General features: G+C 45.3%; 1 protein-coding gene across 4 annotated transcripts in view; it reads left to right on the forward strand.

The window, feature by feature from the left end:
• NFYC (nuclear transcription factor Y subunit gamma) overlaps positions 1-21,772 on the forward strand; it is a 22,118-nt gene extending 346 nt beyond the window's left edge. Inside the window, exons 2-10 of one of the 4 annotated variants that reach the window (XM_041479474.1) lie at positions 4,422-4,534; positions 9,211-9,282; positions 10,462-10,575; positions 11,663-11,758; positions 15,112-15,285; positions 16,212-16,370; positions 19,484-19,591; positions 20,270-20,329; positions 20,920-21,772. In XM_041479474.1, coding sequence (XP_041335408.1) covers positions 4,430-4,534; positions 9,211-9,282; positions 10,462-10,575; positions 11,663-11,758; positions 15,112-15,285; positions 16,212-16,370; positions 19,484-19,591; positions 20,270-20,329; positions 20,920-21,039 — 1,008 coding nt within the window. In that variant the 5' untranslated portion in view covers positions 4,422-4,429 and the 3' untranslated portion in view covers positions 21,040-21,772. The remainder of the gene's footprint in view (positions 1-4,421; positions 4,535-9,210; positions 9,283-10,461; positions 10,576-11,662; positions 11,759-15,111; positions 15,286-16,211; positions 16,371-19,483; positions 19,592-20,269; positions 20,330-20,919) is intronic. The other 3 variants (XM_041479475.1, XM_041479477.1, XM_041479478.1) reach the window with 3 other exon arrangements.
• Positions 21,773-25,012: the final 3,240 nt, after the last annotated feature.

The following is a 25,012-nucleotide window of genomic DNA, read 5'->3' on the forward strand; positions in this document are numbered from 1 at the left end:
GCCCCCGCCGGGGGGCTCGGGGTTAACCCCCCGCGGCTCCCCGCCGAGCCGCCCGCGGCAGCGCTAACAGCGTGAGGGCAGCGCCGCGGGGGGACAAAGCGGCGGGGCTGCCCCGAGCGCGGCGCGGGCTCCGCGGTGCCCTTGGCCCGGCCGCCATCACCCCGCGGGGCCGGGGGGCGACAGCGGAGCCGCGGCACCCCCGAAGCCCCGGCGGTGCTGGCGGCTCTTTGTTGTCGTTTTTGTGGGAAAGTCGGTGGCGAAGGTCACGGGGGGAGCGGGGGGTCGGCGGCTCGGCGGCGCTGAGGGGTCCCGGGGCCCCGGCGAGCCCCGGGCCGGGCGCGCTCCGGCCCCGCCGCAGCCCAACTTGGAGCGGGGCCTGCAGCAGTGACCTTGAGATGCCAGCGCTGCGAGCCGCCACTCTGAAGGACAAAGTTTGTTTGCGGCACTTTGGACCGAAAAAAAAAAAAAAAATTAAAAAAAAAAAAGAAAAGAGGTGGAAAAAAAAGAAAAACCGGAGCTGCTGGCGGTGGCTGAGGGCGTCAAGGACACGGGGGTAGAGCGGGGTTAGGATGAAAGTTGGGGTTTGGGGTGTTGCTGCTCCTCCGAGATGCTCCTCGGGGTGAAAAATCCCCTTTTTTCCCTTCTCTAAAGGGGGATCGTTGAGTTAAAAGCGCTGCTTTGGGAAATGAACCGTAATTAATTGGTAAAAGTTGGTGGAAGGGTTTTAGGGTGAGGGTGCCGGGCCTTGGAGCTGAGCTTTGCCTCCTGTCAGGTTTGGGCTTTATTCCAAGTGAGGTTTGGGGTGGTTTCGTTAAAATTAACGCTCCCAGCGCCTCGTCTCGGGGTTTTTCACCTCCTCGGCGTTGTCACAGTTGCGGTGGAGAAAGGAATAAAAGGAGAAACGTCCCCAAAAATCTCAAATTAATAATTGGGGAATGTTGGAGGAACTTCTGGAGCCGCCTGTGGGCCAGGATTGGAGAATTTCCTGTGAGCGTGAAGGTCATTGTCAGCATCTTGAAGCAAAAAGAGGAAATTTGAATTTATTTCCCTCGTAATAATTTCTTTTTCCCCACAATAATTCCCCTAGAATAACTGATTTCCCTAGAAATTAGGATTTATCCAACGTTTAAGTGTTGGCAGGACACGAGGACAACTTACAGAAATAAAAAAATTCCAATAAAAATCCTGCAGAAATCTTGATTCCACCCAAAATTCAGAATATTTTGATGCCTTCAGCTTGCGGGAGGCTGGGGGAGAATCACTTCTGCTTGATCTTTTTAGGTCAAGAGCAGCAAGAAATGGATTTATTAACAAATAAATGAGGATTTGTTATTTATTATTATTCCAGTTCTTTTTGGATTTTTTCCAGCTTTGGAGGAGTGGGAAGGTCCCATTTCAAGGAGTGAATTTGGGTGTCCCTTCTGCTCCAAAAATCTCCAGGGATTTCTTTTTGTTGTTGTTTTCTAGAAGTTGAATTTTTTTTAGTTTTATTCTCTGTATCAGTTGGATTTTTTTAGCTTTATTCTCTCAGAGTTTGATTTTCTGGTTTTATTCTCTAGATGAGTTTGAGTTCTACTAAAATTGGATAAAATTTGCCCCATAAATTGGATTTTTTAGCTTTATTTTCTATATGAGTTTGATTTTTTTTTTGTTTTATATCCTATAAGTTGGATTATTTTAGCTTTATTCTTTAGAAGTTTGATTCTTTAATTTTATTCTATAAGAGTTTGATTTTCTGGTTTTATTCTCCCTATGAATTTAATTTTTTTTTAGTTTTATTCCCTATAAGTTGGATTTTGAAACTTTATTCTCTAGAAGTTTAAATTCAAAAACTTAATTCTATGATTTGATTTTATTTTAATTTTATCCCCTATAACTTGGATTTTTTACCTTTATTCTCTACAAGTTTGATTCTTTTAATTTAATTCTCTATAAATTTGATTTTTTTAGCTTTATTCCCTATATAAATTTGATTTTTTTTAGTTTTATTCTCTCTAAACTTGATCCTTCTACCTTGATTTTCCTCAGTTTGCTTTTCCTCTACATTTTACTTCCTAATTTCTCCTCAAATTTTAACCAGGGAACACCAACCTTGTAAAACAACCTCTCTTTTTTTTTTATTTTTAAATTTAATTTTTCACCAATGAAAATCTTTGGGACACTTTTGGGGAGGGGACATTGCTGTCCCCACCTTGAGCCACCTCAGTGAGCTTTGGGAGCCCACAGGAGGTCACCTTTCAGCCACTAAATTTGGCTTTTATTTCATTTAATCAGGCTAATATCTTGGATTTATATAACGGGGCTGACATCTGTATTTTAATTAACTTGGCTCATGAGGTGATTTCTTCATTTCAGGGTTTATTGTGTTGTAAATGAATTAAATTCGATGAGTTTTGAACCTAAAATCATCAATTATTGAAATTTTTTAAGCTCTTTATTAGTTAAACTCTTTAATTATGCTCAAGAATAATTTACTTTTTATTTCAGAGGGTTAAAAACCACAGCAAGAACAAACTTCAGGAGATCTCCAAAGCATCCTGGGAGTTAAAAAAGGAGATTTTTTTGGGAGTTATTCCCAAAAGCTGAAGAGATTTTCTTGGATTTTCTGTTTATTTCATTCCTGCTCAGGTCAGAGCAGGAATTGTCCCTTTTTCTGCCACAAAGGTTGGAGATTTGCATCTTTCTAACACCAAAACATTTTTATTTCAATAAAAAAATCAAAGAAAAGATTAAAAAAAAGGAATTAAAACCAACCTGGCTGCCTTGGAGTGCTTCAGGTTTGGCTTGATTTAAACAGAAGGGAAAAACTTCTATAAAAATAATTAATTTTCGTTTTTGGATGATTTAATTTATAAAAAATCAGTGAAGACAGTAATAGGAATATTGGATATAATAGGATGAAACAGATATTTATCAATAAATACAGAAATAAGTTAATTTCTATATATACACAGATTAAAATCATTGATTAAAATCATTTCTTTGTCCCAAATTTCCCTGGAATTTGGGATGCAGCTCCCTAAAATGATTTCTTTGTCCCAAATTTCCCTGGAATTTGGGATGCAGATCCCTCCCACCCCCCTGGCTCAGTCCCGGGCTGGCAGCACAGGGGATGTGCTGCACAATTCTGGCCTTTGGAGGTGGAAAAATCCTAAAAATTCCTTAAAAAAAAAGTGCCAGGGAGGCACCTGGAGTGCTCAGGTGTTGATTTTTCCAAGATCAATCCAAGGTTTTTCAGCCTGAACCCTTGATATCCTCCCTGGTTGAATTTATTTCTTGAAATAACTTTTCAACCTTTTAAAAATTCAGTTTAAAATTGTTAAAATTGGGGTTTTTTTAAGTAGAATTTCAGCCTCCCCCTGAGTTTGTGTCCATCCCCTTTTCCCACTGTTCTGTTGGATTTTATAACATCATTTTATAGAATCTTTTTGGATTAATAAATCAGTGTTCAACGTAAAAAAAAAAATCTTAATTATTCTGGTTGGTTTTAATTGGTTTTTAATTTGTTACCTGTCCATAATGTTGGAATTTTTTAATATTTTAATAATTGCAGTGGAATGATGATGATGCTGTGGGTTCAGTGCTTAATTAGCTTTAATTATTTTATTTTATTTCATTTAATTATTAAACTTTTCCTGCTTCTTGGACAGCTTTGGAAGCTGGAGAGGAATTTGGGATAAGGGATGGAGGGACAGGATGAGGGGGGCTGGATTCCCAGGGACAGATGGGATTTGGGGCAGGAATTGCTGCTTTTTTCTATGGAAAACAATGGGATTTTCCCCAGAATTGGGGGAATTTTGTATGGAAAGGAGCTGTTTTAAATTACATTTATTTATTAAATTACATCTTAAATGAAATTAAATTTAAAAACCAGCAAAAAATTGTGCACGGCCCTCACTGGATGGGGCCATGATTCCCATCCCACCTCACCTGGAAGGTGGCTGTGCCATGGATCTGGTGTTTTTCCAAGGAAAAAAACTCTGGATTCTGCTCAGGGTGGAATTGCAGGCTCAGAGATTTTGGGTTTAGTTGAGATTTTTTCCCCTAGGTTGTGTTTTCCAGGAGCTGAAGTAGCGAATTTTCCATGGCTGCTTCCCCCTTCCCAGGGCGCCCAAAAAAAGAGCAGAAAAAGCATTTGTGCAAAAAAATAACCCCAAAAAAAAAAAAACCATGGAGAAATAGATGGATGGACAAAGGAATGGATGGATCCATGGCTCCAACCTGGCCTTGGACACTTCCAAGGACGAGGCAGCCACAACTTCTCTGGGAAATCCATCCCAACCCTTTACAGGAAGGAATTTCTTCCCAATCTTTAACCTAAAGCCATCGATTTGAAGCCATTCCTGGGTGTTCCTCCTTCTGTTTCTGTGCTGTTTCTTTCCTGTTTTTTATGGTTTTTTTCCGTTTTTTTCCTCTCCCAGGTGCCAGGATGTCCACGGATGGTGGCTTTGGCACGGCAGGGAACAGCGATGCCCAGCAGAGCCTCCAGAGCTTCTGGCCACGGGTGATGGAGGAGATCCGCAACCTCACCGTGGTGAGCAGCCCCAGGGTGGGGATATTCCCAGAAAAAACAAGGAAAATTCCTGTCAAAGCTCAGCTTCCTGCTCTGGGATCTGGGAAATCGGTGTTTCTATGGGATAAAGTGGTTTAGGAAGTGAGGAATAATCAGCCAGGGGGGATGTCAAAAAAAAAGGAGATGGAATTGTAGCAAAGTCATAAAATCATGGAATGGTTTAGCCTGGAAAAGATCTTCAGGGTTATCCCTGTTCCTTGGGCACAGGAATTGGGAATTAATTAGAACCATGAGCATCCCCAAGGACTGGGCTACTCCCAGAAAAACAATGGAAAAATCCCTGTCAAAGCTCAGCTTCCTGCTCTGGGATCTGGGAAATCGGTGTTCCTATGGATAAGGTGGTTTAGGAAGTGAGGAATAATCCTTCAGTCATGAATCTCCAGAAAAATGGAGATGGAATTGTAGCAAAGTCATAAAATCATGGAATGGTTTAGCTTGGAAAAGATCTTCCTGTGTCCCTTGGGCACAGGAGTTGGGAATTAAAACTGAGCCATTCCAAGTCTTCCTTAGGAAGTGTGAAATTAAATTCCTTGGGAAATGTGAAATTAAATTCCTTGGGAAGTGTGGAATTAAAATAGAACCCATTCCAGGTCTTCCTTGGGAATTCCACTATCCCAATTAAAATATTTAGATTTAGAGGAAAAATTAGGCTCCAAGCCTCATCCAGCCTGGCCTGGAGCATTCCAGGGAATGTTCCCTGTCTGAGGTGGAACCTGCAGCTCCTTCTGGGCTATACCAACACCCCAAAGGTGATTTAAAAGTTTTTCATCAGGCTCAGGGATGGCCATGGCTGCATCCTGGGGAGTTGCCCCTGAGAGGGAAAGGAGGTGGGATTCTAAAAATGGTGAAAAAGAAGAAAAAGGAGCTGCCAGAGGCTGTTTTAGGTAGCAGAAGATGGAGGGATTTGAGGATAAACCTGACATTGTGCTGCTGTTCATATTCTGAATTATAAACGTGTGAGGGATCCCTTGTCCACAGCAAGTTTTTACAGGTAAAATACAGCTTAGACTTTGCCCTCCTCCCTAAATTCCCTGTTAATTCCATTTTTGTGAATGAATTTGACTTTAGGCTCCTGCCCTAGTCCAGAACCACCTCCTCTGGCAGCCCTGGAGTGTTGAAATCACTCAAATTCCAAGTGTTTTATCAGGTGTGTTATTAAATTAAAGACATCTGATTAAAAAATCCCATTTAGGCTGAGAATAACAACTGGACTAAACAACTTCTCTTTTTTTTCCATCCCCACAAGAGGTGTGGGATCAAGGGCACATAATAAAAATGATTTTTGAAAGGAGATTGATGGATTCCTATGATCCAAAAATCACTCTCCTGGTGCTTTTAATGCAGCTAAAAACAAAAACTTCAAGTCCAAGCCAAGCTCTTCAAAGTAAAAAAAAAAACAAAAAACAAATCCACCAGGCCCAGGATAAGCTGATTTTTTTTTTTCCTGTGTGCAGATAGTTGATTAAAGAAACAGATGTAGAAATTTGTATGCATAACCAGAATTAATTACTCTCCTCTTTCAGCACAGAGAATTCTTGTGAGCTGGAGTTTCATCTCCACATGAAAGGGGTTTATTATAAAGCTTATCAAGGATGGGCAGCTTAATTTTCAACTGTCAGTGGGATCTATTTATTGCTTTGCCAGCTCAGGAGTCACTGGGAATGGAGCTGAGGGCAGGGAGGGAAATGGGATAACAGGAAAAGATCCCAGCACTGGAATCATCAATTTATTGAAATTTACTGACATTTATTCTGTTTGTTATTAAAATTGTTCCTGTGTTGGTCCCTGATTTTTGAGGACTGAGGGAAGGGAAGGAAAAGAGGTAACAGGAAATCATCCCAATGCTGTGGAATAATGTAAACCTGAAATATACAATTTTTTAAATTAAAATTATTCCTGTGGATGTGGGTGTGGAAAATCTGTTGGTCCCTGATTTTTGGGAACTGGGGGCAGGGAGGGAAAAGGGATAACAGGAAAACATCCCAACACTGCGGATTCAGATCCTGAAATTTATTGAATTTATTTCTGAAATTACTCCTGTGTATGTGGGGGTGAAAAATCTGATGGCCCCTGATTTTTGGGAACTGAGGGCAGGGAAAGAAAAGGGATAACAGGAAATCATTCCAATGCTGTGGACTCAAATCCTGACATTTATTCTGTTTGTTATTAAAATTGCTCCTGTGGTGGTCCCTGATTTTTGGGGCTGAGGGAAGGGAAGGAAAAGGTATAACAGGAAATCATCCCAATGCTGTGGAATCAAATCCTGACATTTATTCTATTTATTTCTGAAATTACTCCTGTGGATGTGGGGGTGAAAAATCTGATGCCCCCTGATTTTTAGGAACTGAGGACACGGAAAGAAAAGGGATAACAGGAAATCATGGGAAATCATCCCAATGCTGTGGATCCAAATCCTGACATTTATTCTGTTTATTTTTAAAATTGCTCCTGTGTTGGTCCCTGATTTTTGGGGCTGAGGGAAGGGAAGAAAAAGGGATAACAGGAAAACATCCCAACACTGTGGATTCAAATCCTGACATTTATTCTATTTATTTCTGAAATTACTCCTGTGGATGTGGGGGTGAAAAATCTGATGCCCCCTGATTTTTAGGAACTGAGGACACGGAAAGAAAAGGGATAACAGGAAATCATCCCAACACTGTGGAATCAAATCCTGACATTTATTCTGTTTATTATTAAAAATTGCTCCCAGATATGAGTGTAAAAGCTCTGTTGATCTCCTGATTTTTGGACCTATTTCTGCCTGCTTTTGTGGGGTTTTTTTGATGGCTAAAATTCAAGATAAAAACAAGAATAAAGCGTGTTTAAAGAAGGGGGGAGGATGCAGCAGAATCCTGGAGAAGCAGGATAAATATATATATAAAAATATATAAATAAGAACCAGGCCTAGGCTGAGCTCAGCTTTTCAGCTCCACAAGAGGCTGTGGAGACAAGGAGGCCTAATTTGGAGAAAAGCAAAGATGAGGAATTGGTGTCTGAGGCTTTTCCTGCTCCTGCTTCCCTTCCCCACCACGCTGCTCCTTCTGATTTATGGCACGTGGCCTGCCTGCCTTAAAGGAATAAAAAAGTTTCAATTTTTAATTTTTTCCCCATCTGAATGAAATATTTTAATATTATTTAACATATTATTTAATATTAATTTATATTTAATTAAATATATTTTTACTATTTATTGTATTTTTAATATTTTATTATTTAATATTACTTTATTATTTTTGTTTGTGTCTCCCCAGCATTCATAAAGTTGAATTTTAAGTCTTAAGTGGTGCAAGTTAAAAATTTACCCCTCAGCTTTCTGTGACGCTTAAAGTTCACAAGGCCCTTTAAAAAAGGAAAAACATGAGGGGAAAAATTGTAAAAAACCCAAAAATAACAACCAAAAAACCCTTTTGGGGTATTTTTTCATGTCCTAGCAACCCCTTCACTTGGTTAAGGACAGGTCCCAGCCCTTTTATTGCCCAAAATCCTTCAAAATTCCACTTTTTCCATCAGGATGGGACAGCCTCACAACAAATTAATTCTGGTTTGCAGCAGGAACACCACGCTCAGGTTTCTCTGCAGAAGAAATAGCACAAAATGCATTTTAATAATGTATATGTATAAAATAATGTATATAAATGTTGATAAATGTGCTGGATGTTAATTAAATTAAATACTCCTGCTGAAATGCTGGCTGGGCCGTGCACAACATCCACATTTTTCTTTACTGGAAAGAAGAGAAATTCTGAATAAAACTCAGCATTTTCCCCCCTCTTTTGTTTCCCTAACACATCCTGCAGTGCTTTTTCCCTGGAGAAATGACTTTCCCATTATTTTCCTGTGACATTTTTGTTAAGAAGGGAAGATTATTATTTTTTTTTTTTTAATAAGTCTTTTGTGAGTAGGAATTCTGCATTCCTGATACAGTGGGATGTAGCCTCAGCCTTTCTCCCTTTTTTTAGAGGTTCCTGGCAGGAATACACTGAATTAATTTATTTTAATTTCACTTTTTGTCTTCAGGGAAGGAAGAAGCCTCTTGGTGATTTCCTGAGCCCAGGAATTTTCTCCAGGGAATGTATGGGTGCAAATTTGGGCTCAGGGGGATAATCCAGGCTCCTAAACCACCATTCCTGACTGGAAAACAGGGAAAAATCCACCTAAAAACATAAAACTGATCTTTTAAACCAAGTTCTTGCAAGGTTTTTAACGCCAAAATTAGAATTTAGTGACAGAGAAATACAAATCAAGCCAGGATTTCATCCAGCTCTTATTTACCTTCATTTTCTCCTGTGATTTTTTGTAAATTCCAGTGGTTTCTGGGGCTCAGGAAACAGAATTGACTTAGTTGTTTTAAATATAAATAGATGGATAAATGGGTGACATCAGAAACGTTCTGTTCTTCAGGAAAACTTCAGCTTGGAAGTGAAATAATGAATATAAATGTCTGTCAGAAGAAATAAATCAATATAAAACACAAAAAAAAAGAGACTTTCCAGACCTTGGGAAGAGCTGCCACACCTGAAAGAGAATAAATCTGATTTTAACCAGTTCAATTCTAGAAAACACTGATTGTTTTAACATTTTTAACCTTTATTTTTAGTTAAATATCAGTAAAAATCTCTCAAATCTCTCTGCAGAAAGACTTCAGGGTTCAGGAGCTGCCCTTGGCTCGGATTAAGAAGATCATGAAGCTGGATGAAGATGTGAAGGTATTTTCAGGATTTTTACCTGGAATTTATGATCCTTTTCCTGGATATTTTACCCATTGTTCCTTGAAATTCTTCTCATTTTTATTCTTTTTAAAGCATTTTTTAGCAAAATTCTCTTGGCCTTGTGTAATTAAAGTGAGCTGGGAAAGCAGAAACATTTGGGATTTTGGTTTTGATTTTGCAGTTTTGTTTTCTTGTGATAAATACCACTTTAAGGGTATAATAAATACAAAAATAATTCTGGCTATTTCCTGTTTTCCCTAGTGCTTAACTGTCTCCTCTCAAGTTCCCTCTTTGTTTTTCTCCACTCTCACAAAGATTTAAAGTGATTTTTGTGCCACCTAATTCCATTTTTATGGAAAAAGAAGCAATAATTCAGGTGGATAGCATGGGTTTGATCCCAGTAGATTGATACCACTTAAATTTGTGCCACTTGTTTTATTTTTTTATGGAAAAAGAAGCAATAATTCAGGTGGATAACCTGGGTTTGATCCCAGTATTTGGGATTTTGGTGACAAGGACACACAAATTGATGAAAACTCCCTGACACAGGAAAAAGGAATCACCTGCAGTTTTTGACTCTGTGCTGCTCCACTCATCCCTGGTTTTTTATTTGGAAAACTGTCACTTAATTCTTGAGGGAAAAAAAGAATTCTTTGTCTTTTTTCTTTTTTTTTTTCCCCCTCAGTGTGACACCATCCTCCTGTCAGGACATGCCTTAATTTAAATGAGATCCTGAAAATTCTCTATTCAGATTCCCTGGAAAAAGATGATCCCAGACCTCTGAGGGTCCAACTCAGTGTCTGAACCAAAAAAATGCCAAATTTGTGATGATGAAGGGGAAAATGAGATTTTAAGGCAGAGTTGAGAGCAGGGAAAGTCTCTGGCCTGTCTGGAATATTCCTATTTAAAGGTTAATTAATAAACATTAATTCCAAGGCAGCTGATAACCAAACTGCTTCATTTGAGTTAAAACTGGAGCCAGATGTTTTTTAAGGAAAAGGAATTTGGTGAAAAAAAAAGACAAACAATTCTCTTTAGAGAATATTTTCTTCTCCCGTGATCTTAACTCCCCCAAATCCACATTTAACCACCCAGCTTCCACTCAGGCAGTGAAATTCCTCTTTGCACTGTCAGAAATGAGTGGTAAAATTGCCAATAACGTGTTTTTTTTGGCAGATGATCAGTGCAGAAGCCCCTGTGCTGTTTGCAAAAGCCGCTCAGATTTTCATCACCGAGCTGACCCTGCGAGCCTGGATCCACACAGAGGACAACAAACGCAGGACCCTGCAGGTGAGGCAGCTCCCAAATCCCAGCTGCTCCCAAATCCCTTCCCCACTCCTTGTTTCCACAACACCAGCCGTGTTTTGTACACAGCAAGGCACTGAACTGCCCAGCTGAAAGGGGTTTTTTGTTAATTTAATTAAAATAAACCCACCCAAACACAGATCTCCATCTCTCAGCTGAGCTGCTGGGACAACTCTGCAGCTCCTGAATTTCTGGTTGGTTTTGTTGTTATTGTGAGGTTTGGTTTATGGTGATGGAAGTGTGGAGGTGATAAAAAATAAAATATGGAGGTGAAAATAAAAATACAACAAAATACAGATTATTGGCTCTTGTGGAGAATCTATTTCCTTAATAATATTCTTTTTTTTAACAGCTGAAGAGTAAAATGTAACATGTTTTGTACACAGCAAGGCACTGAACTGCCCAGCTGAAAGGGGTTTTTTGTTAATTTAATTAAAATAAACCCACCCAAACACAGATCTCCATCTCTCAGCTGAGCTGCTGGGACAACTCTGCAGCTCCTGAATTTCTGGTTGGTTTTGTTGTTGTTAGTTGTAATCTAAATTTGTATATATAAGTTTGGTTTGTGAAGGTGAAAATAAAAATACAACAAAATACAGATTGTCTCTTTTAGAGAATCCATTTCTTCAATAATATTCGTATTTTTTTAATGGTTGAAGAGTAAAATAAAACTCTTTAAGGTCATTTTATGGAGAAAAAGAGGAGGTTTTCACTTTTAGTCTTACATATTGAGCAGAACTACTGGAAAATGCAACAACCATTAATTCAGGCCCTCAGCTCAGGGGAAAAATTGGGATTTTCAGGCCCACATCAGCTCTCCTGTTCTTGGGCAGGACTTGCTGATTTAGGGGCAGGCACTCACAACTGATACCCATTAAACTGAGCTAAAATTGCTCAAAACCATTTTTGTTGCACATTTTAGAGGCTTTGCTCAGCACAAAACTGAATTTCCACCAGCTGGGACCTGCAGGAGACATTCCCCCTCTTTCCCCTCAGCTTTAAACCTCTAATTTCATTTATCCAGTGCCAAAACCCTCCCGGAGCTGAGGAATTTTTCCCTTTGTTGTTGCAGAGGAATGACATCGCCATGGCAATCACCAAGTTTGATCAGTTTGATTTCCTGATCGATATCGTGCCCAGGGATGAGCTGAAGCCTCCAAAAAGGCAGGTGAGACACAAAATTCTGCAATTTTTGTCCTTTCCTCAGCGTGGTTTCAGCCTCTGATGAAAACAGAGGTGATCAACACGGATTTAAACATGAGGTTTGTTCTTCTCTGGTTTATTTCCTGTGGTTTGCAGGTTTTTATATTCTTAAATTTCAAGTTCTTAAATCCTTTAATTTCATGGTTTTAAATTCTTTAAGTTCTTAAATTTAGGTTGTACTCGATAATCTTAGAGGTCTCTTCCAACCTCATTATTCTGTGATTCTGTGAAATTCTTTCATTTCAAGTTTTTTAATTCTTAAATTTCAGGTTCTTAAATTCTTAAATTTCATGTTCTTAAATAAAAGCAAAATTGATAAATAAAACTAAAACCCACTGGGTTTTTATGGAAGTAGAGCTTGAGTGGAGATCACACCAGTCTGACCAGCAAACCAAACCCATTCCTGAACAGTTCTGATCCCAAATGGTTCCAGTGGGAAGAATCTAACTTGAAACAAAAATGGATTTATCTGCATTTTGGGTTGAAAAATCCCCCTCCTGCATCCTTTGGGGCAGTCAGTGCCTCTGTAAACATCCTTGACTGGAAGCTGGAAGGTGCTGGAAGGAGCTTTCAGTCGGATGTTTACAGCAGCAGGCTGCTGCTCTCAGCTGAGCTGCAGGGATTCCTCATCCCTTTCCTTCCAATTTCCCTGGTGGATAAAAAATCTGGGCTCTCCTCAAGGCCCTGTTCGGATAATTCTGCTCCTGCAATAAAAAAGAAAATTCAAATTATTGTTTAAACAACACTTTTCTGCTATTTCTGAAGGTTTGCAGTGTGGAAAAATCCAAGTTGTCCCAAAAAAATGGGGAATTTGGGATCCTGTGGAACATCTTGGCTTGGAAGTTTGTCTCTGATGTGGATTTTTTTTTTCCCCCTGTTTCACTCTAAATCCTGGCTAGCATGGAAAATTCTGTCTGCTCTGAGTGTCCAGAGCAGCATTCCCATTTGGAGCTGGGTTTTGGAGGCTGCTGCTTGATTTTGTGCCTGGAAGTGTCCTGGTGGTGCTCCTGGAGTGACAGTGAAGGGAGGGAATGGAATCCACACCTCTTCCTTTGGGATGGTGCCCTGAGCTGGCTTTAACTTCCCATCCTGATTTCCAGAAGGTCTAGAAAATAAGGAAAACACTTTTCCATGTCCCAAAATCTAGGAGAGTCCATCCTGCTGCTCCTGTGGTTAAAATCAGCATGCCAGGTGTGCAGGAAACTCGACATAAAATAGAAATATCGACATAAATCCTCATGATTTCTCCCAAGCTCGTTAGTTTGGTGTTAATTAAAAGACAAAACAGCCCCCAGAGCTGCTCTTCTTTAACTTGTTTTACAGAAATCATTGAAATTTCCATTCTGGCACTGGAAATCCACTTTTTTCTTCCTTTTTTTTTTTCCTTGAGGTGCCTCATTCCTGTACTTTCTATTTTTGGCAGTGCACCATGTTTGGGAGGAGAGAGCATTCCCTGTGTCTTCTCCTTGCTTGATTCCCATCAGGAGCTTGTGATTACAGAACATCCAAGCTCTGGAATCCAGGGAATTTTCCTGGAGCACTTGAGGAGTGTGTTACAGCATCTGGGATATCTGCTGATCCATCCCAGCCAGGAAATCCTGGGGGGTTTTGGGTGGAAATGAGTTTGGGGAGATGTTCCTCACCCATCTGTGATCACCAGGAATGCTTTTTCCAGCAGGAAAATTTGAATGGAGAATGTAGGAATGTAGGTTAAGGATTTACAGGGGAAAACCAGTGGAAAAGCTGCCTGTGCCTGGATTTTTTAAAATTATTTTTTTTATTTTTGCCTGGTGTTGCAATCTGGATTTATCTCTTCTTTGACAAGGCAGTGTTGGTTCTTGGAGGAGCTGGGAGTGAAATCCTGGTGTTGTGTTGCTCTGGAAATAAAAGATGGCAAACGCTGGGCTGGGAGGGAGTGGAAGCAGATTTGGATTTAAAGCCATTCCTGCAAACAGGATTGAGCATCCTGGAATAAATGCTCAGAGGAGGTCTCAGTGGCCTTCGTTATTTCAGGATTCAGCTGGAATTGGGGATTGGAGCATCCAGAAATAACCTAAGGACTGGGCTGAGAGCAGCCCCAGCTCTTGTGGTTTGCTGGTTTACTGCAGACCTGCCCTGGTGAAAATATATTTGAATTTATTAATTCAAATTATTACTCCTTCCTTCAGAGGAATGAATGAGGGGAATGGGAATAACAGGGAGCTGCAGGAGTAGGAAATGTTGTGTTTGCTGGTGGTTGTGATGATGTTTGCCCTGAGAGCCAGGCTCAGAGTTGGTCTTTTTTTACAACCAGCTGGGATCAGTTGAATTTTTGGGATTCTTACTCTGGGAAACCTCCCAGGAGTAACTCCTGAGTTGTTCTCCTCTCCAAAAAACATCTTCTAAGCCAACAAACTCCTCACTCCAGCCCGCTGCTCACCCAGACATGCTCCTGTTTAATGTGAATTTTCCTTTTCCTGCCCAGCTGGATCAACTGAAGGGGAATCCATGAGCAAGCCTCAGAAAAGCAGGGATTCCAGCAGGCTGTTGGAGGTGGGAATGTCCCATGTTGTAGCACGTGTAAACATCCTACACTCTCAGCTGTGAACTCGAGGTGGCTGGGAGAGGATTGTTTACGCCTTCTGCCATGGAGTGAACGTCTGGGAGCTGCATCTGCTCTGGGGAGCTCAGGAATTCTGATCCTGCAGTATCTACATCCCATAATCTCAGAAAATCCTGGAATATCGTTGATCTTGAGGGGCTTTTCTCTGCTGAGATGAAAGAAGGCAGCGTTGCTGCTGCCAGGGAGGCAGAGCAGAGCTTTGGTTCTTCCCACTGCTGAGCTGTCCCTGCTCCCACAGCAGGGAATGGTTGTCAGCCTGGAAAAGCTGGATTTAAATAAAGAACTCCAGACACGACAGCGAGCTTCAAATCCACGGCTTTTATTGACACCAGAGCTCGTGGAGGGTGGGGAAGGCAGCTCAGCAGAGGGGCTGGGTGACAGAGGAGGCTCTGTCAGTTTTCCTGGGGCATTTGCAATTGGAAGGAAGTTCCATGGCTTTCAGCTCTGGTCATTTGATTCATTTTCTCCTCCTCACTGTGACTCCACCTCAGCAGCGAGGTGCTGAGGTTTTTAAGGCACGTTATCCACACTTTTTTGGGAACACCCCTGATTTCCACAGAGCTGAATAATGGAGCTTTTACCAGCTCACCCTGACTCGAAGCGTTCTGAGGGAGGTGTGGGAGCTCCTTTGCCAGGGGACGTGTCTGGGGGGGATGTTTGGCCGCGGGGAGGGCGGGTGCCATGTTCCCATCCCCGTTCCCGCTGTCTCCCTGCAGGAGGAGGTGCGCCAGGCCGTCACCCCGGCCGAGCCCGTGCAGTATTACTTCACCCTGGCCCAGCAGCCAGCAGCAGTGCAGGTGCAGGGCCAGCAGCAGGGCCAGCAGACCACCACGGCCACCACCACCATCCAGCCGGGCCAGATCATCATCGCCCAGCCCCAGCAGGGCCAGGTGAGCCAGGCCTCAGGGGAGCCTCAGGGATGGATTGCTCAGGAACGGCAGTGGCAGCGTGGGAATCACGGGTTTAACCCCTGGGGTGGGTTGGGAGGGAAGGAAGGAACTGAAATTTCACCTGTTCCACCATCGGGGACTTTCCAAGGTGTTCCAGGGACCATCCCGAGTTGTTCCAATCCTTGTCCTGCCTTACTTTGGACATTTCTGTGGGACAGCCTCAACTCTCCTTTCCAAATGTGGTTTCTGGTCCTGTTCCTGGGTCAGATCCTCCAGGACAGTGCCTCTCCCAGGCTCTGAGCTCCATCTGTGCTGATTTAATCTGGGTCTAAGACAGGCCTGCCCCAGCAGGCCAGGTGAGCCAGGCCTGAGGGGCTGAGGGAAATCCTCGGGGATGGATTGCTCAGGAACAGCAATGACAGCGTGGAAATTACGGGTTTAACCCCTGAATGGGATGGGAGGGAAGGAAGGAATTCAAATCTCACCCTGGTCCATGATCAGGGACCTTCTGCTGTCCCAAGTTGTTCCAATCCTTGTCCTGCTTTACCTTGAGCATTTCTGTGGGACAGCCTCAGCTCTCCTGGCCAAACATGGTTCCTGGTCCTGTTCCTGGATCAGATCCTCCAGGACAGTGCCTCACCCAGGCTCTGAGCTCTTGAACATTTCTGTGTGACAACCTCAGCTTTTCAGGGCCAAATGGGATTCCTGGTCCTGTTCCTGGATCAGATCCTCCAGGACAGTGCCTCACCCAGGCTCTGAGCTCCATCTGTGGTGATTTAATCCCCACAATTTTGTGGGTGTAGGCCAGGCCTGCCCCATCCCCAGCAACAATCAGTGGGTGTAGGACAGGCTCAGTCTGCCCAAATCCTGACACCTCATGGATTTTCCACCTCCTGATCCTCATCCCTGTTTTTTTCTTTGTGCAGACCACCCCTGTGACGATGCAGGTGGGAGAGGGGCAGCAGGTCCAGATCGTGCAGGCCCAGCCTCAGGGCCAGAGCCAGCAGGCTCAGAGCAGCACAGGACAAACCATGCAAGTGATGCAGCAAATCATCACCAACACGGGAGAAATCCAACAGATCCCGGTAAGATTTGGCCAGGAGGAAAGGTGGAAAAGTCCCCCTGAGCAAATTTTGTGAGCATGAGGCTTGTTTCTGTTTGCTTTGTTAACTGGCAGAGGAAGTTTGGATTGAGTGGTGTGGTTCCTGCACTTAGGAAAACCAACCAAGTGTGACCTGAAGGGGGAAATAAATCTGAACTCATTTAGTCCAGACTTGTTGCCCACCCCAAACACCTTCCCCTGAGAGAAATAGTTGTGATTAGGAAGCAATAAATCAAATATTTCCTGGCTAAACCTCAGTTCTTTACCACAGCCTGGTTTGAATAAAAGAGAATTCATTTCTTTTGCCTTTACTTGGTTGTGCCTCTGCAATCTGAAGTCGTGACCTGGCAGGCTGAGTGGGAAAGTTGCCATCTGGGAGTTATTAATAAACTTTGATGTTAAAAGAAATATCTCTCCAAAATATTTGGAGCTGGTTGGAGAAATGGTTTTGCAGAACCAGGAGGTACCTCCTCACTTTTACATCAGCCTTAAAAATGAGATTTTGGGTGCCCAATATAACCCAAACTTTCTGAAATCTGTCCTAAGTAAACACAGAAGTAAAAAAAAGTCACATTAACTTAGAATTACAACAAAGCTGTGGCTTTTGGTTCCCAGCTGGAAAATATCACACCTGTTAGAGGAAAAAAATAAACAAAAATCAGCCACTTCTGTGTTCCAGAACCCAAAGGTCACCCAAGGCCAGGCTTTTCACTTGGATTTCAGTTTTGCTGTGAAATTGGAGCTTTCACACAGGTTTTTGCCTTTCCAGCCTTGCTGAGCTTCCCTCTGCTCGTGGTCAGAGCGTCTTGGAAAGGGTTTGGCTTGGGGGAGCTGCCAGATTCTTCCAGCTCTTTTCATCTCTTGAGTCTTCAGCTGATTCCTGCTGCCTTGAGGTGTTGATCAGGAAGGAAGGAATTCCCAAATTGTCTTTTTTACTATAAGGAACCCTTTTTCTTGTCTGCATTTTCTTGTCCATTTCTTTTTTTCTTTCTTCTCCTTTTCTTTTTTGTCTTCTTTTCCTTGTGAAAATCTCTCTGAGAGACTTGTTCCTCAAAGAATTATGGAAGGAGATCTCCAGTGGATCCTCAGCAAGAAAGGACAGCTCAGATTTGTCTCCAGAGAATGCTGGAACTGCAGAAAGGGGCTTGGACATCTCTTGGGAGAAAGAATTCCTTACAAAGGAGCTGTTCAGGGCCAAAACCTCCTGAAGAAAATCCAGGGGGATCCTTTGGGAAGTGATCCTCTGTTTTTGGACAGACTGCAGGGGTTTTAGGGTCTGGTTTTGACCAAGAATTTGCTTTTTCCTCCCTCTTTCCTGGGATTGTGGGAGAGCAGGGAGCTGTGGCTGCTCCTCAGGAGCTGCCAGGGGCTGCTGTGGAATCTTTTTGGGAATACCTGGATCTCTGACAGCTCCAAGACTGCAGACCAGCCATGTGGGATGGAATAATCCCAATTCCCAGCCCCCCTTCCAGTGGAGATCCTGTTTGGCTGCAACCAGGAGGATTATTCAGTTGAAGAACCACAGCTGGTGCTGAAGGAGCTTCCAGCAGGTGAAATAAAATAAAACTTGAAGAAAAACCTGGATTTGTCTCCACAAAATTCCAGTCCTTGGTCAGTTCTGCTCTTCCTGCTTTGCTTTTCTTATTTTTTTTTCCTTTATTTCCTTTCTCTTTTGGCACAGTCAGAGCCATCTTCTTTCAGCTCTGTGCACTCTGATGGCTCAGCAGAGAATCTTGGATCACCCAAATTGAGCTGGAAACTCTCTCCTGAAACTGGAAGTGCCTCTGGAGTGTTGGGAACATCTTACTCCTGGGTTTTCTACACGTTCCTGGTGCTGTGCGCACTCCCTGTTGCTCTTTATTCCAGAAATGAAGTGGAAAAGTGAATTTTTAACAGAGAAAAACTGGAAGTGAATCCATCAATGAAGTGATAATTGTTTGGCCATATGAATTTTATAATAAATTTAATCTTTGTCTTACCCAGACTCATTTTGCACAGGTTCTTTGGAGCTTCCTTTCCTTGCTTGAAGAACTTCTCCCAAATCTCTTCCACCATCTTTTAATAATGTAATTAAAACCTAATTCCCCAAGGAAAACTTGACCTCCCTGCAGATCTCAATGCAGAAACCAATTCTTTATTGAAGTTTTGTTGCTCAGGAGGAGTTTATTTGCTCTTGAAATAATTTTGGAGCTTTTAGACACAAATGGAGGAGTTGGTGGCTTTTGTGGAAATGCCAGGACCATGTGCCAGGCAGTTTTTAACAGTCAGCAGTTTTTTAGAGTGTTTTGTGTGTTCTTAAAAAAACAAAACTGATTTTTTTGGTATGAAATTACCCTCAAAACTGTGAATCTCAATGTTGTAAAGTTAAATAACAGAAGGAACATGCAGCAATGATATCTGTGACATTTTTATTGCTCTCAGGTGTGTATTAACTGAATTTTCTTCATGTCCCACATTCCCAAGCATCCAAAATTAGGGGATTTAGGGAATAAATTTGGGGTTGAATCTCTCACATGAAGCACTGACACCAAAAAGCTGAGCTTGGGCCAGGTGGGACTTGACAGGTGTTGGCAGAGAGCTGCCTTCAAAGCCTCCAAAAATATCTTTGGTGTTTGCCATCTCTGCTGGCTTTATTTGTGGGTGAAATTCCTGTTTATTCCTTAATTTTTGGCAGGATATGATTGCTAGGGGTGCAGGATATTTATTATTTGGTGCTGCCAGCTCCTAACAGTTGATGTGAAACGCTGCCTCAAAGGAGTAAAACTTAATCCTTGTAACCAAAAGTGCTTCCAAATCCCTGAGAAACTGAGCCATTAATATGCTTTAGCTACTAACTGACCCTTCCCAGCCTGGAAAAAAAGGAGGAATGTGGTGCCTGAGGGATGTCCTGGAGCTCTGTGCCCTGGGGTTTTGCCTTTAGGGTCCCTTGTGGCGATTCCTGCTGGGAACCCTTCAGAATTCCGCGGAGCTCCCGGGGGAAGCTCCCCCATAACTCCCATCTCCTGTGGTGGAATCGAGCAGGGAATTTTGCTGTGTGTTGAGGGTGCAGAGTGACCTGTTTCATTTTCTTTCCCTGCCCCCTCCACCTGTCTCCAGGTCCAGTTGAATGCTGGCCAGCTGCAGTATATCCGCTTAGCCCAACCCGTGTCAGGCACCCAGGTAGTCCAGGGGCAGATCCAGACGCTTGCAACCAATGCACAGCAGGTATGCACTCCACAGAGCTGCCTCCAAGGCTTCTTCCCTAGCTCCTGAAGCTGCGAATTCCAGGGGATTTCAACCACCTCTTGGGTTAGGATTCCTACTTTTCTTTTCTTCCTGTTTGTCAGAGTTTTTAAAAAAAAAAAATAAAAAATGAAGGAGCGTAGCGGGAACCTCCTTTAGGTGTCCGTGAGAGCTGCATGCAGAGCTTGTTTGTGTGTGTGTGTGTGGCTCTGGGTGAAGCTCCCGCTGCTTCTGAGCTGCTTGCAGGTGACATTTTGGGCTCATCAACCTTCTCTTTCCTTCTCCTTCTTGCCTGGGTGAGGGAGGAGCCGTGCAGGAAAGGCAGAACGTCGGGAGCGGCGTTGAGGCTGAGGGATCCTTCCCGCTGGCCTGGAGGCCACATTCTCCTCAGGGGAAGCAGAGAGGACGTGGTTTTGGGGTCTGGAAGGACCTGATTTGGGGTCTGGAAGGACCTGGTGTTGGTCTGGAAGGACCTGGCGTTGGTCTGGAAGGTGGTGTTTGGTCTGGAGGTGTCCGTGGCTGCCGTTCCTCTCGCGGTTGGGGTGCTGGAAAAGTTGGCTGAGGTTAAAAACCTCTCCCCAGGCAGCAGCAGGATGGTGTTGGTGGGGTTGTGACCCTCTGGGAAGGGCTGGCAGTGATCAGCTGCTCTTATCTCTGTAGATAACGCAGACAGAGGTGCAGCAGGGGCAGCAGCAGTTCAGCCAGTTCACAGATGGACAGGTAAGAACTGGGGGGCACAAGGGGCACAGGGACTGTCCTAAATCCACATGTTCCTCCTCATAAAGCACTGCTGGCCTGCAGCAGGGTAAGGGAATGTTGTGCCAGTCAAAATTCAAGTGGATTTTTAAAGTTCTGCTGCCTTTACTCTGAATTCATCCAGGCCCTGGCACTCCTGGTGAAATCCTAAATTCCTAATTCAGGAAAAAAGGGTTTTAACGTCTGGGTGCTCCATGAGTATCATAAATCATGGAATGGTTTGGGTTGGAAGCACCTTAAAGCTCATCCACTTCCAACCATGTGGGGAACACCTTCCACTATCCCAGGATGCTCCAAGCCCTGTCCAGCCTGGCTTTGGACACTTCCAAGGGGTCCAGGGCAGCCACAGCTTCTCTGGGAAATCCATGGACAGAGGGGCCCTGATGTGAGTCTGGGCATCAGGAATTCCCAGAAGGACTTTGGTGGGAATTAGCAGCAGATTTGGTGGCAGCTCATGGTGGGTTTTGGGGTGCCTCAGAGGGAACAGATCTGGGGGGCGTTCTGGGTGTGCTGAGCACTAACAGAGGTTCCTTTGTCACCCTCTGTGTCTGCAGCAGCTGTACCAGATCCAGCAGGTGACAATGCCAGCGGGCCAGGACATCACCCAGCCCATGTTCATCCAGTCCACCAACCAGAGCTCGGACACCCAGGCCACGCAGGTGACAGGGGACTGAGCAGGGACCTGGTGACAAGTCCCCAAATCCAGCCCTGAGCGCCTCTGCCAGACCCACCTGGGCCCAGCAGCACAGCTGAGAGTGAGCCTGTGGCAGGCTCTGCCATCTCCACCTCGCTCTGCTGGCTACGGGAATATCCAGAATATCCAGAATATCCAGCAGACTCTGCCAAGAATGCAATATTTTTATTTTCCAAACCAATTTTTGTGTATCCAGCTGCTTTTCCAAACCCCAAGAGAAGCGATCCGAAGGGACTTGGATCATCTCATTGAACAAATGTGGGAAATGGTTTTATTTCTAGGAAAATCCTGAGGGTACTGCTCCTGTCAGAGCTCTATTCCTGATGTTCTGTTTGTATTTTTTTTTTCCTCTGGATAGAGCTAGGTTTGGTCCTCCCATCTCAGTGGGTTTTAGGGAATTTTTAGGGGGGGAGTGTGTGTGGTTTAGATTTTTCCCTCCTGCCTCCTTTTTTGGAGCATTTGCTGTATGCAGGGAATAGGAGGAGGAGGAATTGAAGTGAAACAAAATAAAAAAAAAAAAAAAACAAAACAACATTCCTTGTATTATGATTGTATTTTCTAAGAGCAAAAAATCCTTGAATTTGGCCTCTGGATTCCAGAAAAACTGATGGAATCTGGACAAAACCCCAGCCCTGCTGTTACCTGTTGTCCTGGCTTTGGTCCATGCATGTAATATAAGCTTCATAAAAGGAAATAAATTTGCTTTTGTCAGATCCTGTGTGTGCTGTCCATGAGGTGCAGGGCCAGGAGCAGCCTGAATCCCTGGAAATGTTTCACCTGGAGCAGGGAAATCAGCCACAGGATGCCTGGACAAGGGCTTGGCTGAGAGCTCAGGTGGTGGGAGGGGTTTGGGGGTAAATCTGTGAAATTTGGCACAGTTACCCCCCTTATCCTGTCACACGTGACCCCTTTGTCCCATCACAGGTGTCCCCCTGGCCTGGCACAAAAGAAGTGTCCCTTTTACCTGGCACATGTGCCCCCCTTGTGGCACACATGTCCCCCTTGTCCCAGCTCAGGTGTCCCCTTTTCCTGGCACAGGTGTCCCCCAGCCTGGGCAGAGGTGCCCCCTTTTCCTGGCACAGGTGTCCCTGGCACAAGTGCCCCCCTTTTCCTGGCACAGGTGTCCCTGGCACAAGTGACACCTTTTACCTGGCACAGGTGTCCCCCTTGTCATGGCACAGGTGCCACCTTGTGCCACAGTTTTCTCCCTTTACCTGGCCCAGGTGTCCCCCTTACCCCGTCACAGATGTCCCCTTTCCTGGCACTGATGTCCCTTTCCAGGCTTGGGAAGGGAAGCAAAGCTCTGCTTCAGCCTTTGGCTCTCCTGGGCTTTGTAAATCCCATTTTCCTGATTCCCGAAGTTTTCCCGCCCCCGCGATTCCTGGGAGCAGCGGGAGGGAGGGAAGGCAGAGCCGGGATGTGCCAGGCTGGAGCAGCATCCCCTGGGCTGGGAAAAGATGGGTTTGGGGTGGAAAAGGAACTTTTCGGGAAAGCTCCGAGTGTGGGATCGGCCACGAGAGGGCCCCCGTGGGAAGGGCTGGAGCGGGATGGGACAGCGGGGATGGGACAGAGGGGACAGGACAACTGGGACGGGACAGCGGGGATGGGACAGCCGGGATGGGACAGCGGGATGGGACAAAGGGAGTGGGACAGCCGGGATGGGACAGCGGGATGGGACAGAGGGAGTGGGACAGCCGGGATGGGACAGCGGGATGGGACAGAGGGGATGGTACAGGGGATGGGACAGAGGGAGTGGGACAGCCGGGATGGGACAGCGGGGATGGGACAGAGGGGATGGGACAGAGGGAGTGGGACACGGGATAGAGGGGATGGGACAGCGGGATGGGACAGAGGGGACAGGACAACTGGGATGGGACAGAGGGGATGGGACAGCCGGGATGGGGGCTCGGAGGTGCTTTCCCTGGAACTGGGTTGTCAGAGGTCCTTTCCCTGGAGCTGTGGGCTCAGAGGACCCTTCCCTGCAATTGGGCGCTCAGAGGTCCCTCTTTTCCTTGGAACTGGGGGCTTGGAGGTCCCTTTCCCTGGAATTGGGGGCTCAGAAGTTTCTTTCCTGGAATTTGGAGGCTCAGAGGTTCCTTCTCCGGGCATCCACATCCCTGTCTCTGCTCCAGGATGCCGCGGGAGGGCTGGAGTGGGATGGGAGAGGCGGGATGGGGGCTCGGAGATCCCTTTTCCTGGAATTTGCTATCTTGGAAGTCCCTTTCCCTGAAATTGTGAGCTTTGAAGTCCCTTTTCCTGGATGTGGGGGCTCGGAGGTCCCTTTTCCTGGCAGCCACATCCCTGTCTCTGCTCCAGGCAGCCGTGGGAAGGGTTGGAGCGGGATGGGAGAGCGGGGATGGGGGTTTGGAGGTCCCTTTCCCTGGAATCTGGGACTCGGAGGTCCTTTCTCTGGATTTGGGGGCTCGGAGGTCCCTTCTCCCAGCCTCTGCATCCCTGTCTCTGCTCCAGGGAGCCGCGGGAAGGGCTGGAGCGGGATGGGAGAGCGGGGATGGGGGTTTGGATCTCCGATCCCAAGAGCTGATCCCACCCGCCGGGGGCTGCCCCAGCGCCCTCCCCGCAGCCAGAGGAGATGAGTGACCTCCCGTGCTCCCCGAACACCTCTGGAAAAGCATCCCTTGGGTTTGGAGAGCTGGGAATCCGCTTGTGGGGATGGAGAGAGACCTGGGAGGCAGAGCTGGAGAGCGGAACAGGCGCTGCTCGCCTTTATCAGCCCGCGGCTGCTGAGGAAAAGCTCTTTACCCGCAGCAGTCGGGTTTGCTGGAAATTGGTTAAATCTGAATGGGAATAAATCGCTTAAAGGACAGAAAACGGGAGGGAGATGCTGCTCCCCGAGGGAGTTTCCAGCTGTTGCATGAAGTGAATGAAATTTGGCTGGAAATAAGCCCTGTTGAGTTCTGAGGAATCAGAGGGGCTGGGGGTGGCCGGGCTGATTATTTTAATTCCTGATTGTGTCGAATTGGGCAGAGAAAACGTGGTCATGTTCAATAAAAACTTTCTCGATCAGATGCACAAAAATAGGGTTTATTGAAGGCACAGAAGCAACTTCAGAATGGAATCTTCTCCTCGGACACAGATCTGGGCAGAGAGCTGAGTAATAATCATGGATGTGAGAGTGTGTATTTAATTAACCTCATTAGCATATTCAAGATGCGGGTTTAAATATTGAAATAAACCTTAATAGGGCAAAAGTTATTTTTTTATTTAGGTGATAACAGAGGTAAAGCTTTGCCTGCCCTCCCAGAGGATACTGGGACAGGACGGGTGCCTCGGGGACAGCCAGCATCGTTTGTCACAGGGACTGGAACCCCGGGCATTGACAGGAGCCAGACCTGCCCTGCAAGGACTCACGGCTTCCTTTGATCTGCCGAGGGGACCGCGGTGACAAATTGGGTGGCGTGGGATGACACAGAGGCAAACACGTGTCCCTGCAGAGAGCGGTGGCACCCGCGGGGGGGACATCGGCCCTTTGTGTGGCGCAGTGAGTGCCACCTTTCTACGGGACAAGTGCGACAGGAGCAGAGCTGGTCACACCCCCGGGGACCCGGGATGAAGCTGAGGAGGAGGAGGGGGAGGAAGAGGAGGAGGAGGCAGCGCTTTCCTGCCAAGGAGCGGTTGGAGATCCTTTTTCTCCTCGGGGCGATGAGCTCAGCACCGGCCGCCGGCGCTCGGGCACTGCCACGCTCGGTTTGCTGCGGGCTTGGCTGCTGACAGCTGTCCCTTCCAGGGCTGCTGTCCCTTCCAGGGCTGCTGTCCCCTCCAGGACTGCTGTCCCCCCACAAAGCTGCCACCTGCGGCCACCCTTTTCCAAGGAAAACTCACTGCGGCGGAGGTCACGCTGCCGCTGTGGGTGCAGGGTCCCCGAGGGGCACTGGAGATGGGGATGGCGCTCCTGGTGAGGGCTCTGGAGTCACCACCTGCAGCCAGCGCCACCA

Source organism: Pyrgilauda ruficollis, unplaced genomic scaffold, assembly GCF_017590135.1.
Source record: "Pyrgilauda ruficollis isolate IOZ18807 unplaced genomic scaffold, ASM1759013v1 scaffold48, whole genome shotgun sequence".
Lineage (NCBI taxonomy): Eukaryota > Metazoa > Chordata > Aves > Passeriformes > Passeridae > Pyrgilauda > Pyrgilauda ruficollis.